This window comes from Leptopilina boulardi, unplaced genomic scaffold (genome assembly GCF_019393585.1).
Source record: "Leptopilina boulardi isolate dan_hultmark-lab unplaced genomic scaffold, ZJU_Lbou_2.1 LbouV2_341, whole genome shotgun sequence".
In the NCBI taxonomy this organism is placed as follows: domain Eukaryota; kingdom Metazoa; phylum Arthropoda; class Insecta; order Hymenoptera; family Figitidae; genus Leptopilina; species Leptopilina boulardi.
The window spans coordinates 1,226,666-1,241,593 of record NW_026137909.1 but is presented as its reverse complement, the minus strand read 5'-3'; the positions used below and the strand labels follow the sequence as shown (position 1 = coordinate 1,241,593).

General features: G+C 29.6%; 1 protein-coding gene across 1 annotated transcript; it reads right to left on the bottom strand.

Annotated features, from left to right (window-relative positions):
* Positions 1-11,740: 11,740 nt before the first annotated feature.
* On the bottom strand, positions 11,741-12,334 carry LOC127285703 (uncharacterized). Its single transcript, XM_051311840.1, has one exon. The coding sequence runs from the start codon at positions 12,332-12,334 to the stop codon at positions 11,741-11,743; it is 594 nt and encodes a 197-aa protein (XP_051167797.1).
* Between the last annotated feature and the right edge of the window lie 2,594 nt (positions 12,335-14,928).

Here is a 14,928-nt window from a genome sequence, read left to right as displayed (position 1 = left end):
GATGGACAAAAATTGAAAAATCGTTTAGATTCGCCTGAAGCTTGTTACTCGGGTGTTTTTGGGGCCGCTGATTACAAGTCCGTTATTAGTTTTTAAAAATTCAAAATGTCGGACTCAAATTAGTAGCCCAAAATTTAAATAATTAAGTTAAACACGTGAAATTGTTTACTCCGGGGTTTTCGGGGTCACTGATTACGAGTCTGCGGTTACTTTTTAAATATTCTAAATGGCTGACCAAAAATCCAAAAAATTGAGCTAAAATCGTTAAAATGTCTACCTAAGGGTTTTTCAGGACAATCTTTACGAATTCATTGTTACTTTTTAAAAAATCAAAATGGTGGACCAAAATATAAAAAATTGATCTAACTTTTTTATATTGAACGTAAAAAAGTGCCATTTAAACTTATCAAATACAACGCCAGATAACTTTTTATGGAAATTACGTGAGGATTATTTAATTAATAATCAAAAGACTAGCTTAATTTTTTAATTGTATCCGCCATTTTGAATTTTAAATAGAGATTTGTCATCAACCATTTAAAATTTTTTTAAAACTGACATCGGATTTGTAATCAGCGACCAAAAAAACCCCTATGTAGACATTTTTACGAAATTAGCTCAATTTTTATATTTTTTGTCCTCCATTTTGAATCCGCCATTTATAATTTTTAAAAACTGACATCAAATTTGTAACCAGCAACCTCGAAAACCCCCGAGTTGTAATTTTCACCAGCCTAGCTCAATTTTTAATTTTATCCGCCATTTTGAATTTTGAAAGGAGATACGTTATCAGTTTGTAAGTAAACTATGTTGTCGTTATTTTTATCGTCATATGTGAAGCTTTAAACAATAATATAGATCATATTAGTGGATTTTTTGTGTTTTTTATGTCATTTAGGCGCTATATTTAAGTCGCCATTTTGAATTTCAAAAAGCGCCCAACGGGATTAAAAAGTAGACATTCCAAGCTAATTTTTCCAATATACTAATTTGTTTTAAATTAAACCAATTATGGAGAGATGGGGTGGTCCGGTTGACAAAGAACGTCCCATATATATATATGAGAGATTCTTTTTCAATCGCCCCAGCCCAAAAAGTCAATGTTCTGGGATTGGCTTCATACTTTGGTAAATTGTTGTCCTATATGATAGTAATAAATCCCTAAAATATAAACTCATTAAAAAAATATTTGTAGAAAGTAGAGGGGGTTGAAGTTTTGACGTTAAGGGTAACATTGTCATTTTCAAATCCGTATAACTATGACAAAAGTTAATGAATTTTAATTTATCTATAATGAATTTTAATGCATTTTTCACGTACTTTTCAAAAATGTATACAAAATTTAGAAAAAAAATTTTTTGACCCCTTTTTTTTCAAAATCAACCCTTATTTTTCGTTTTTCACCTCTTCGGGTATTTTTTTTTTTATTTTCATTGGAAAGCTGAGGTTTTTTCCCATGAGCTATGTAAATATGAAAATGGGACAACAATAATTTTGTGAGAAACAGAATATTAAAGTAGGCGGTGCCGATAACGGGTACACCTGAAGATCATCTTCCAGGATTTTGGTAGGCACCGCCTAATTTAATATTATGTTTCTCACAAAATTATTGTTGTCCCACTTTTATATTTACATAGTTCATCGGAAAAAACCTCAGCTTTCCAATGAAAATAAAAAAAAAAAAAAAATTCCCTAAGGGGTGAAAATCGAAAAATAAGGGTTGATTTTGAAAAAAGGGGTGAAATTTTTTTTTTAAATTTTATATACATTTTTGAAAAGTACGTGAAAAATGCATTAAAATTCATTATAGATAAATTAAAATCCATTAACTTTTGTCATAGTTATACCGATTTGAAAATGATTGTGTTACCCTGAACTGAACCCTTATCGGCACCGACTACTTTAATATTCTGTTTCTCACAAAATTATTGTTGTCCCATTTTCATATTTACATAGCTCATGGGAAAAAACCTCAGCTTTCCAATGAAAATAAAAAAAAAAATACCCGAAGAGGTGAAAAACGAAAAATAAGGGTTGATTTTGAAAAAAAGGGGTGAAAATTTTTTTTTTAAATTTTATATACATTTTTGAAAAGTACGTGAAAAATGCATTAAAATTCATTATAGATAAATTAAAATCCATTAACTTTTGTCATAGTTATACCGATTTGAAAATGATTGTGTTACCCTTAACTGCACCCTTATCGGCACCGCCTACTTTAATATTCTGTTTCTCACAAAATTATTGTTGTCCCATTTTCATATTTACATAGCTCATGGGAAAAACCTCAGCTTTCCAATGAAAATAAAAAAAAAAAGAAAATACCCGAAGAGGTGAAAAACGAAAAATAAGGGTTGATTTTGAAAAAAAGGGGTCAAAAAATTTTTTTTCTAAATTTTGTATACATTTTTGAAAAGTACGTGAAAAATGCATTAAAATTCATTATAGATAAATTAAAATTCATTAACTTTTGTCATAGTTATACGGATTTGAAAATGACAATGTTACCCTTAACGTCAAAACTTCAACCCCCTCTACTTTCTACAAATATTTTTTTAATGAGTTTATATTTTAGGGATTTATTACTATCATATAGGACAACAATTTACCAAAGTATGAAGCCAATCCCAGAACATTGACTTTTTGGGCTGGGGCGATTGAAAAAGAATCTCTCATATATATATATATGGGACGTTCTTTGTCAACCGGACCACCCCATCTCTCCATAATTGGTTTAATTTAAAAAAAATTAGTATATTGGAAAAATTAGCTTGGAATGTCTACTTTTTAATCCCGTTGGGCGCTTTTTGAATCTCTTGAATAAAATCAATCCTACCTAAAAACGCATGAGCAAGAAGTCTCGAATTAAAGAATTAATAATAAATATTAATAAATAATAATTAATTAATAATACTCTCGAAATAACTCGAATGGTCAAATTAACTATACGATTAAATTTACGTGAGAACAGCTTAAGCAAAACTGCTTAAAATTAACAATTTTCGACCAAATTTTTTTTCTGGGTGAGAAATAAAATAGGGATTATTGCTCTTCAAAGTGTGCTCATTGCAAATTTTTTTATTTACTTTTATTAGCCAGCCGCTCACCCGCCCGAAACAGAAAATGAAAATCGGAAAAAAGTCAAAAAAAATTCATAACTCAAACAATTTTTGACCAAATTTTTTTTCTAGGTCAGAAATTAAAAAGGGCTTAATGCTCTTTAAGATTTTACCATTGTAAATTTTTATTATAAATTTTTAATAAACAGCGTCATTTTTTTTAAAAGCTTGCGCCATATTGGATACACCATTTTGAATTATTTATTTCTGACCTTTGATTTATATTCTGCGACCCCAAAAACCCTTGAGTAGCAACATTCAGTTGATTTCATCGATTTAAAAAAAATCTTCTGCCATATTGCATCCGCCATATTGAATTCTGACCTTTGAATCGCATTCAGCGATTTTTTTAGTAATATTTTTTCTTCTTTAATCTCTACATACAAATTCGTGATCTATAACTTAAAAAACTCCAGAGTAACAAGTTTTAAACATTTCTAATGGTTTTTTTCATTAATCTTATGCGCTATTAGGTCCGCCATTTAAAATTTCTTATTTCTAACATCAGATTCGTAATCAGCGACCCTGAAAACCCCCGAGTAACAAGTTTCAAGCGAATTAACCGATTTTTTTATTTCGGCCGCCATATTGGATCCGCCATTTTGAATTTTTCAATTCTGACAACAGATTCGTAATGAGCGACCCCGAAAACCCCCGAGTAACACCATTCAACTGAATTCAGTTGAATGTATTGAATTTTCAAAAATTAATCCGCCATCTTGGATCCGCCATTTTGAATTTTTTGTTTGGACCATATGTTTGTATTCTGTGAACTCACAAATATGAAAAGTAGTTGTTTGGGATAATTTTGGTCTTAAAATGTAAAAGTTTTGACTATTTAAATAAAAAAAAAGCTTTTTTTATGTCACATTCCAGCCTGTGATGGCCGGTATTTTGAAAATTTCAAAACCAGCCACTCGGCATTCGATTCTACATAAAAAATGCTAAATTTTAAGCCCTATGACTTGGCGATTGTTTTAAACCACGAGTGGACAAATCCATTTGCCTTTTCACATGGAATGACCCATAAATATTTAAAAATATAAGTTTTTAAAATAAATATTTTCCTTAACTCAACATAGTTAGAAATATTTTTTTTCTTCAACTTCTTATTTCTTGACATCTGTAACCTCTTGCATCAAGGTTGTTGCATACCTACCTATACCCTGTCATAAAAATTTCTAGCTACATTCCACATTTTTTAAAATTTGCATACTTTTTTCCACAACTTTCCCTCACTTTTTTTTACCTCCCTTCATTTTACGATGATTTTTCACCAATATCTTATATAAGGGTGTCACTTTTAAAAGTTTCACGATTTGAGCAACACGTTTGTTGTAAATTCTTTTTTTCCCCATAAGAAATAAAAAGTTCCAATTTTTTCAAAAATTCTTATTTTATTAATTATTTTAAATAATTAAAAAGTTAAAAAAATGGCAGCAGTCAATAATAATAATATCCAATCAAGAAATGAAAAAGTGAAGAATACGCGAATGGAGAATGGACGCAGGGTCCAATGCTTAAGAACAATTAATCCCGCAGAATGGGGATTGACAACAAATTGAGCTGAAAAGGTAAGTTAAGAAAGAAACTGTTTTTATATACATATTTTTTCCAAAATTAAATTTGATAAATAGTTTTTTTTAATTTCATAATCGAAATTTTTCATCTATTAAAGTACAGTTTTTAAATATTTAATTTTTAAAATTATTATACAGAATATTTAATTTTTAAATATTATTATTATATTCATTTAATTTTTACAATTATTATAAAAAATTATTATTTTATTTATAGAGCCCCGTAATTGACCCTCAAAAAAAAGCTGAGGAGTTTACAATTGAGAGGGTTAGGAGAACGAGGTGGGGGCTATTGGTGGAGAATCCATCATCGCCAACAATATCTTCATCTGTGAAACGCAAGCGATCTGGTGATGCCATGGCGGCTGCTGCTGCTGTGTATGCCGCCATACCGTTGGGGAAGCGTAATACAATTTTTCCATGAGTCCGAAGCAGTGCGCCTCAACCCTTGACATCAGCATCACCAGGACGAGTCCCGACGCTGCCGCCACCGCCAAAAAGATATCGACACGTCATGGCGGCAGCGGCTGCTGCGACAACTTATGCCGCAATCCCATTGGGGAGATGCAACACACTTTTACCATGGGTTCGGAAAAGAACCGAACCCAAAAATCATAGTAAATAATTATTAAGATACATTATTTTTTTTATTTTATAAATAATTTTTTTTATATATTTTTTTTATAAATATATTTTTTAAATAATAATAATTTTCTTTTTTTCTGTATTGCAAAATATAGAAAAAAGAGAAATGTTTTAATTCTAAAAAAAATATATATGGGACGTTTCACATCAACCGGCCCAGAGCTCCATCCAAAATTCTAATCAACGAAAATCAACTTATTACGGCTCAAAATAATCGTCAGCTCATACTGCTTCGAATAAAAAGTGGCGAATTAAAAAATTCAAAATGGCGTCCTTACTGTACCGTGTTTTGCAAATTTTTTTACTAACTCAGCAAACAAATGTATTAATTTCCTTGAGAAAATAATTGCAACTTGTTGGATAATGTGTCACTCTTATGTTTTTGGACTCGCTGATTACGAATCTGAAGTCAGATTTAAAAAATTTTTTTAATTCAAGATGGCGGATCCAATATGGCGGACATTTTTATTAAAATTTGATCAGATTCGCTTGAAACTTGCTACTGAAGGGTTTTTGGGGTCGCTGATTACGCATATATAGTAAGATTTTAAAAATTCAAAATGGCGGATCCAATATGGCGACAAAATTTTTTTAAAAATTAACAGATTTGCTTGAAACTTGTTACTCGGTGGTTTTTAGGGTCGCTGATTACGAATCTAATGTCAGATTTAAAAAATTTTTAAAATTCAAAATGGTGGATCCAATATGGCGACCAAAATTTTTTTTTTAAATTATCAGATTTGCTTAAAACTTGTTACTCGGGAGTTTTTGGGGTCGCTGATTACGAATCTGAAGTCAGATTTTAAAAATTTTCAAAATTTAAGATGGCGGATCCAATATGGCGGACATTTTTATTAAAATTTAATCAGATTCGCTTGAAACTTGCTACTCGGGGGTTTTTGGGGTCGCTGACTACGAATCTAAAGTCAGTTCTTAAAAATTTTCAAAATTCAAAATGGTGGATCCAATATGTCGACCAAAAATTTTTTTTAAATTATCAGATTTGCTTGAAACTTGTTACTCGAGGAATTTTGGGGTCGGTGACTACGAATTTGAATCTGGATTTTGTAAAATAAGATTGGTGGTTCCAAAATGGCTAATAAAATATTTAAAAATTGGATGGATTCGCCACCTTTAACTCCATAAACCACCCCTTTCACATTATTCAATTAGTTGTTTTAAATTTTTCTTCCATACAAATTTAGGCTTCATTTAAAGGATCTTAAATATCATAAAAGTAATTTTTCAAAATACTACCCTTAATCCCCAAAACTACCCCTTAATATAGAAATTTAATATTTTTTAAATTTTACTCTACATAAATCTTTTATAATTTTAGCTAATTTAAGGCTTTTAAATAGCCTTAAATTAAATTTTGAAACATCTACCCTTAACTCCAAGAACCTCGTCCTTTAAATATTCAAATTACTTTCTTAAAATTTTTCCTTTCCTTTATAAAAATTTTTTCTATATCATTTTTTTACAATTTAAGCACAACTAAAACTTTCAAATATTCTCAAATTGAATTTCAAATACTGTCCTTAATTCTAAAAACCTTAACCTCAAAAATCAGCCTCATTACATTTAAGTTTATAAATGCAATCAAATTTTACAATTTCATCCGCCATATTGGCTCCACCATTTTGAATTTATAACAACTTTTACATCAGAATCGTGACCTGTGACCTGATTTTTAAAAGTTGACGTAAGATTCCTGATCATCGACCCCAAAAATACCCGAGTAACAAGTTTCAAGCAAATCTGATAATTTTTAAAAATTTTGGTCGCCATATTGGATCCGCCATATTGAATTTTGAAAATTTTTAAAATCTGACTTCAGATTCGTAATCAGCGACCCCAAAAACATAAGAGTGACACATTATCCGGTTGACGTGAAACGTCCCATATATATATTTTTAGAATATTTAAATTTTGTAAAATATTATATATGCATACACATACACATACATATACGTACATACACACGTATATATGCTTATAAATAAAAATACGTTTTAATTTTAAATATATCCATTTATTTAACACCCTTCTTTTCGAATTATTTTATATATATAATAATTATTAAATAAATAAATAAATTTAAATACAAAAAAAAATTATATGTATTTGAATATACATATTTTGAAATGATCAATGGGTAAATCAATAACATTCTACAGTACAACTTTGCATTGATGTTACTAACATTTTTCTAAGAGATGGCGCCACCTTCTACGCAGTGAATTTAAAATTTCAATTCTATATATGTAACGCTCCCTGAGCTGCTTTTCAGTTAAGGTCCATTCATTGTCTCATGTCACGGTAAAAGTGAACCTTAAGTTAAAAGCATATTAGTATGAACATTTTCTAAAAGATGACGCCACCTTCTACACAGTGAATTTAAAATTTCAATTCTATATATGTGATGTTCCCTGAGCTGCTTTTCGGTTAAAGTCCATTCACTGTCTCATGTCACGGTAAAAGTAAGCCTTAATAATAGAATAGATATTGTAAATGTAGAGTTGCGTGCGCAAATATTAAGTATGTATTAAATAAGAGTAGGGGTATTGAGATTAAAATTTTACATTTGCTTATAAATAAAAATGGTATTACTCCTTCTCCATAGCCCACTAACTTCTAGAAATATCTTAATGTATATATTTTCTACCCCCTCCAGTCCAACTTGCGTGCGCATTCTTTCAATAGAGAGGGTGATGCTTACACTATGTTAAAGTGAAGATGCGTGTGCAGTTTTTTTTTAAAGTGGGAGTGAAAAGAAGTGGGAGAAAAAAGAAGAGTGGGGCTGATGGCATATAATGCAGAACACAAGCCCGGAGATAGCATAACTGTTACAGATATGAGGCAAAATTCCTGAAATGTCCGAACAAAAAATTAAAAGTTCTCGAATTTAATCCATACTTTTCTAAAATGTTGTTATTGTTGGTGAAAGTCTAAAAATCAATTATTATTGAATTTAATAAAATAGTTTTTAAATTACAACGTTTTTAATTTTTGACTTTTGAAAAAAAAAAATTTTTTCAATGTACAATATTTATAAGTAGAATGCATAAAAGTTAACACATATATAATGAGTTTTAAAGCTTTTTTGACGAGCTACACGCTGTTAATAAAAAATTTTTCTTTTAAATAACATTTGACCTTGAAATTCAAGGTCAAAATGTTAATTTACGTTTATCTCAAAATCGGATTTTTTAAAATTATTTTTAACTATCTCAATGGAAAGCTTGACTAATTTCCTACAAAACATGTAATTTTCAGAGTGGGATCTTTTAAAGTTTTTGAGATATTAATTAATTAATTAATTAATTAATGTTTATAACAAATGAAATATGTTACAAACGAATAAAGTTACCGTAATTCTGAAGTTAGTAATTGAAAGTTAACGTATTTCCGCATCCAACGAGCCCTATATGAAGTATTTTGGATAAGTAGATTGTTAATAAACAATTAGTTAACATTGCAATTGTTTATTAACAATCTACTTATTCAAAATACTTCATATAGGGCTCGTTGGATGCGGAATTAGCTTAACTTTCAATTGGTAAGTTCAGAATTACCATAACTTTATTTGTTTGTAAAATATTTTATTTTTTACTAACAACAAGCATCCAAAAGCCCTATATGAAGTATTTTTGTCCAATTTTAGTTAAATAACAATAAAAAATGAAATATCTTACAAACAAATAAAGTTATCGTAAATCTAAACTTACTAGTTGAAAGTTAAGCTAATTCCGCATCCAACGAGCCCTATATGAAGTATTTTGGATAAGTAGATTGTTAATAAACAATTGCAATGTTAACTAATTGTTTATTAACAATCTACTTATCCAAAATACTTCATATAGGGCTCGTTGGATGCGGAATTAGCTTAACTTTCAACTAGTAAGTTTAGATTTACGATAACTTTATTTGTTTGTAAGATATTTCATTTTTTATTGTTATTTAACTAAAATTGGACAAAAATACTTCATATAGGGCTTTTGGATGCTTGTTGTTAGTAAAAAATAAAATATTTTACAAACAAATAAAGTTATGGTAATTCTGAACTTACCAATTAAAAGTTAAGCTAATTCCGTATCCAACGAGCCCTATATGAAGTATTTTGAATAAGTAGATTGTTAATAAACAATTGCAATGTTAACTAATTGTTTATTAACAATTTACTTATCCAAAATACTTCATATAGGGCTCGTTGGATGCGGAATTACGTTAACTTTCAATTACTAACTTCAGAATTACGGTAACTTTATTCGTTTGTAACATATTTCATTTGTTATAAACATTAATTAATTAATTAATTAATTAATATCTCAAAAACTTTAAAAGATCCCACTCTGAAAATTACATGTTTTGTAGGAAATTATTCAAGCTTTCCATTGAGATAGTTAAAAATAATTTTAAAAAATCCGATTTTGAGATAAACGTAAATTAACATTTTGACCTTGAATTTCAAGGTCAAATGTTATTTAAAAAAAAATATTTTTTATTAACAGCGTGTAGCTCGTCAAAAAAGCTTTAAAAATCATTATATATATGTTAACTTTTATGCATTCTACTTATAAATATTGTACATTGAAAAAAATTTTTTTTTTCAAAAGTCAAAAATTAAAAACGTTGTAATTTAAAAACTATTTTATTAAATTCAATAATAATTTATTTTTAGACTTTCACCAACAGTAACAACATTTTAGAAAAGTATGGATTAATTTCGAGAACTTTTAATTAGCATTAGCATCACTACTCCATCTTCTATAAGGTATATATTCTACTTTAACTCCTTTTTTTAACCCACTCCCCTCACAGCTTAATTTTTGATTTTTATATTAAAATTTTCCATTTACTTCTGCTTACAGATATAAAAAGAAATCATGGATTTACAAAAACTTAACGCTATTGGTCAAATGGAAAGTTTCCTGCCAACAAAACCGCTTGCTGAGTTGACTCCAAATGCTTTATATACTGTAACCAAAATAAAGAGGGTGCAGACAAAATTAGGATGTAGGATTGTAGCAGAACTAGATACTACATTAAACACTTTTCTCCCAGCAAGGTTCGCGAAGCTGTTCGAAGCTGATCCTGCATCATTCACAATGATTGAAAATGCCGTGCAATCTCAAGAATTACAATTTAAATATATAGACAGAAAGTTTAATGTAATCGAATTTGAATATAAGTAATATTAAAAAAAAATTATTAGACTATAAAATAAAAAAAATAATTGTAATATAAAATTATAAATATTCATAATGTGAGAAAAATAAATGTATTAATTTACATAAAAAATGGTTTCTTTTCTTATTTTACCTTCATTATTAGTCTTAATACTTAAGGTATAGGTTCAAGTAATAAATAGGCGTTTTTTTATTTTTTAAAAACTAATAAATTAATTTATTCAGATAAAGTATTTAAAATTTATTATACATAAGATTCAGAATTTTCATAAAAAGATTTTAAAGTAGTATAAGTACAAACCACTTTATCGACGCCATCTGATAAATTTCTCAATTAATTTAATACTTTCAGAAACCAATTTCGAAGAATCATAACAATGTTTACAGCACATTGATTAGTTTGAGTAATATGATGCGTACATGTAGTTAACAATGATTCAGTTATAATATTTTTAATCACTGGACAGTCTATATCTTCTAAATTTTGTACATTTAACAAATATTTTTCTAACCACTGCTTTTTTTCAACACCTTTCGTGTAGATAGTTTTTGCACCTCGTAATGTTTCTTGTATAATAGTACGCAGTTCATCATAAGATACATCTCCAGACATCCAGTGGATTCCATGATAATTGTTTGTTAGCCAGAGATTTCCACTTTTATAATCTTCAGGTAGTGAATTCCAAGCACATGGAGGTCCAAAGAGATACACTCGAGGTTGAGCATCAGCTTCAAGAGGAAGTATAGCCAACTCTTTGAAAATGAAATCGTTGCAGGGTTTCTTGAAGCCTTGAACGTCTACGATGAACTCCATCCTGGAATAGAATTAAATTTCTATCCCAGGAACGTAAGTTATATACCTCTCAGTTCAACCCCCCACTACTTTCATTTTACCCCCTCCATTGCTTTACATCTTCTTAACTATACCGCTGATTGGTTTATACTGTACAATGCGATCATGTATGATGAGGCAATAAGCAGTTGTTTCAGCAGGTATATTATTTCTAGCTTCAAATTCCAAACGTACATTAACTGACGTTCGTTTGAGAAACTCATTTTGTTTTGAACAATCAATAACAATTAGAGGAGCCAATGATTTAAAAGTGTCAAGCTTCAATATGGGTTCAGAATCTCTTCCATAGTAGGAAGATTGGAAATTAGCATACATCTCATAAAGTAGAGAATATTGATTTTGATTAAAATTTTAATTTCCATAAGGATATGATTGTGAATTTAAAAAGAGTTTTACATTTGTAATGTCGCAGTGATCAAAATAACTGGCAGACTTTTTACGTTTATCTTTTCTTCCTGTTTGGTATCCAACAATTACATATCGAGGCTTTTCTAATTGTGTTGGCGATTTTATTTGCCACATGACTCTTGTACTTGAGGGAATTAAAGGATATTCAAACATTTCCCACGATCGAAAACTCATTGATATTAGTAAATCTTTCTCGATAAATTTCAATAATTTGATTTTATAATTATCAGATGGTAAAACATATGGCACTAACCATTCCACTTTATTAATTTGTACTTTGAACTGTTCATCTGCACTTTCGCCCATTTGAATAATAGAATTTAAATCACTACGTGCTCTTATTAAAATCAGTTCATGTTTAGCATTCATAACAATTTTTTTATAATCTTCAGCAAAACCAAAAATCATACCAAGTGGTATTGATACATCAAAATATCCATCTTGTAATGACATTCTTGTATTCAATTCCACATTCAAAACTCCTGAATTTTCAGCACGGTTAAGTTGAGGTGGTGTTAAGGAAACCAAGCTTTTCATAGTAGTTGTATGTCCAACATACTTGCAACGATCAATCTCAACACCATTCAATTCTTAACGAATTTCGTCTGCAATCTTAAATATCAGGTTTCAAAAACTATTCCTGTAGTTTTTTCATAACTTTAGTGGTTATGATGCTCATTTCATTATAAAAGCTGTCGCGACTGTGTTTCAAGGGAAGTTAGTCTTCATTCAATAAATAAATAAAAGTACATAAGTTTTACTAAACATGTTCAAAAAAAATGATATCAAATCTAAATTTATAGACTCCTTCAGATTAATGGCATCATCTTTGGATAAAATATCCTTTGGTTCTTTTCAAAAATACAAGTTGAAACATGTCTAGTCTGTGAAAAGCATAAAAATTTTTTTTTGTAGATTATAACGACTTTTTTGTGCTTCCTCCAACAATGAAGTTGGAACTTGTCTAAACTTGCTTAATCGCATTCAGTATATTAAAAGCACATTCTTTTAACTTTTCAAAAATTTAACTTTAACTTTTTAAATAGTTAACTTTAACTTTTCAAATAGATAAATTTAACTTTTCAAATGGTTAACTTTAACTTTTCAAATAGTTAACTTTAACTTTTTAAATATTTACATGCTTATTAGGTATATTTTCTAAGTATGCATAGGCTATTCCTGTAAAAAGTAAATGTGGAAAAGATGTTTCTGAAGCTATGGAATCTACACATTGTGAATGAACGTGTTCCTAAAAACTTGCATACTGATAAAAGGAAAGAATTTTATAATTCTACATTTGAGAGTTACTGGATACACACTTAACTGGAAACTATTTTAAAACTTAAAGTTTACTTTTACAAAAGATAAAGTTAACTATTTGAAAAGATGAAGTTAATTATTAGAAAAGTTAAAGTTAACTATTTGAAAAATTAATGTTAACTACTTCAAAAGTTAACGTTAACTTTTAAAAAAGTTAAAAGAATGTGCTTTTAATATACTTAATGCGATTAAGCAAGATTGAATTTGAACTTTTTTTAAGATGAATAGACAATCACTAAAAGTAATAGTTTTTTTCACAAGTATTGTCTTGATAATTTTAACTTTTTTTTATGAAATCTTGACCTTCAACGCGAAGACTGTACATTTTAATCCGCAATCCAACAAATTCTGTTACGATTTTCCCACTGCACTCATCTTTCATAAGGCTTAAGACTTTTTTGTTAGCTTGCAGAATGTCATATACATTATTAGCTGATTAATCCAATGTATCAAATTTGCAAATATCTACCTTCATGTCAGAGTAGTGTTACGTCTCAAAAATAAGAAATAACTTTAGAAATAATATTTTTATTTTTTTTTAATTCCGCTTCGGTGATTCAGTGAATTCCTGTTTCATTTACAGAGCAGAAGGCTCTGAGCTAAGGGTACAGGTAAGAAAGAGAAATATTTTAAATGTTAAGGTAAATCTTTATTTATGACAAACACTTAAGAGAAATTTTGTTCTTATGAGAGAGAGAATCTCGAAGCAACCAATCCAAGGAAAAGAGTTCAGCATTCCACTGAAACAAGGAATCCAAGGGTTACTTCAGAGTTATGAGAAATGTAGGAAAATTGGGGTGAAAATATAAAAACACTTACCTTTTAAATTAGAAGTAGATGTATGAATAGGACACTGCGGTGTCTTCTGTTTAGGCAGGATAAAAGGCTGGTACCAGAAAGATTTATATGCCTCAGGAAGGTTGACGGGCCCAGGTAATGACCACAGGTCCGGAGTTCGGAATTGCCGTGACGAAGACCCACAATGAGATTCCTCCACAAAAAGGAAAGATGGTTATTTTCCAATTATATGGAAAATCACAGGTCCTTAGGTAGATGAGTACTCCTTTTGTGTAGAATTTTACGGCACTTGACTAGAATTTACTCGTTATAGAAATCGTCCAAATGACTAGATTCCGTAATAAGCACTATGAACTGGCACTGATATCCAAAAATGACGAGTAGAAATAACGTAGATGAGGTGAAGTTTCGAACTGAACTCTCCGTAAAAAAGTAGCCCTTTTATATCAAGTTTTTCATAAGGGAGACTATATGATTCCATTGGCTTGCATTGCTAAGACTATCTCTTTCTTTTTTATTATCCACAACGAGGGTTTTTGTGATTAAATTACAGAATTTAGAAAGAGCACACCACTGCGATGAAATCGCAGGTGTAAGCGAGAAACACTACAGGGGTGGTATATCTGATTATATTATAGAATTTAGAAAGAGAAAGTCTACGTGGTGAATCGTAGCTGTTAGAAAGGGACACTCATTTATGCCCTTTTAAGGTAATACTGAGTTTCTCGCTTCTAATTGTATATTTTTAGAAATACAATATGTGAACGTAGAACGATACAAAACGCAAGGGTCTTTATACATAAAAGAAAAGATGTTTGGCCACGCGACAAAGGGGCGGGAGTTTACAATTAAGTGAAAGGTATTTTAGATGCGTAACAAAAACACGGGTGTTAGTCGCAGAGACATTCAGCTTAGTATTGATTTAAAAAAAAAAAAAAAAGAATTCTTATAATTTTGAATATAAAAGTTACGGTGACGTGACACCTCCCCCCTTTAAAATTCGGAAATTAAAA

Bases quoted from the DNA above. Each gene is read 5' to 3' on its own strand.
- LOC127285703 (XM_051311840.1), bottom strand. From the start codon at position 12,334: ATGAAAAGCTTGGTTTCCTTAACACCACCTCAACTTAACCGTGCTGAA.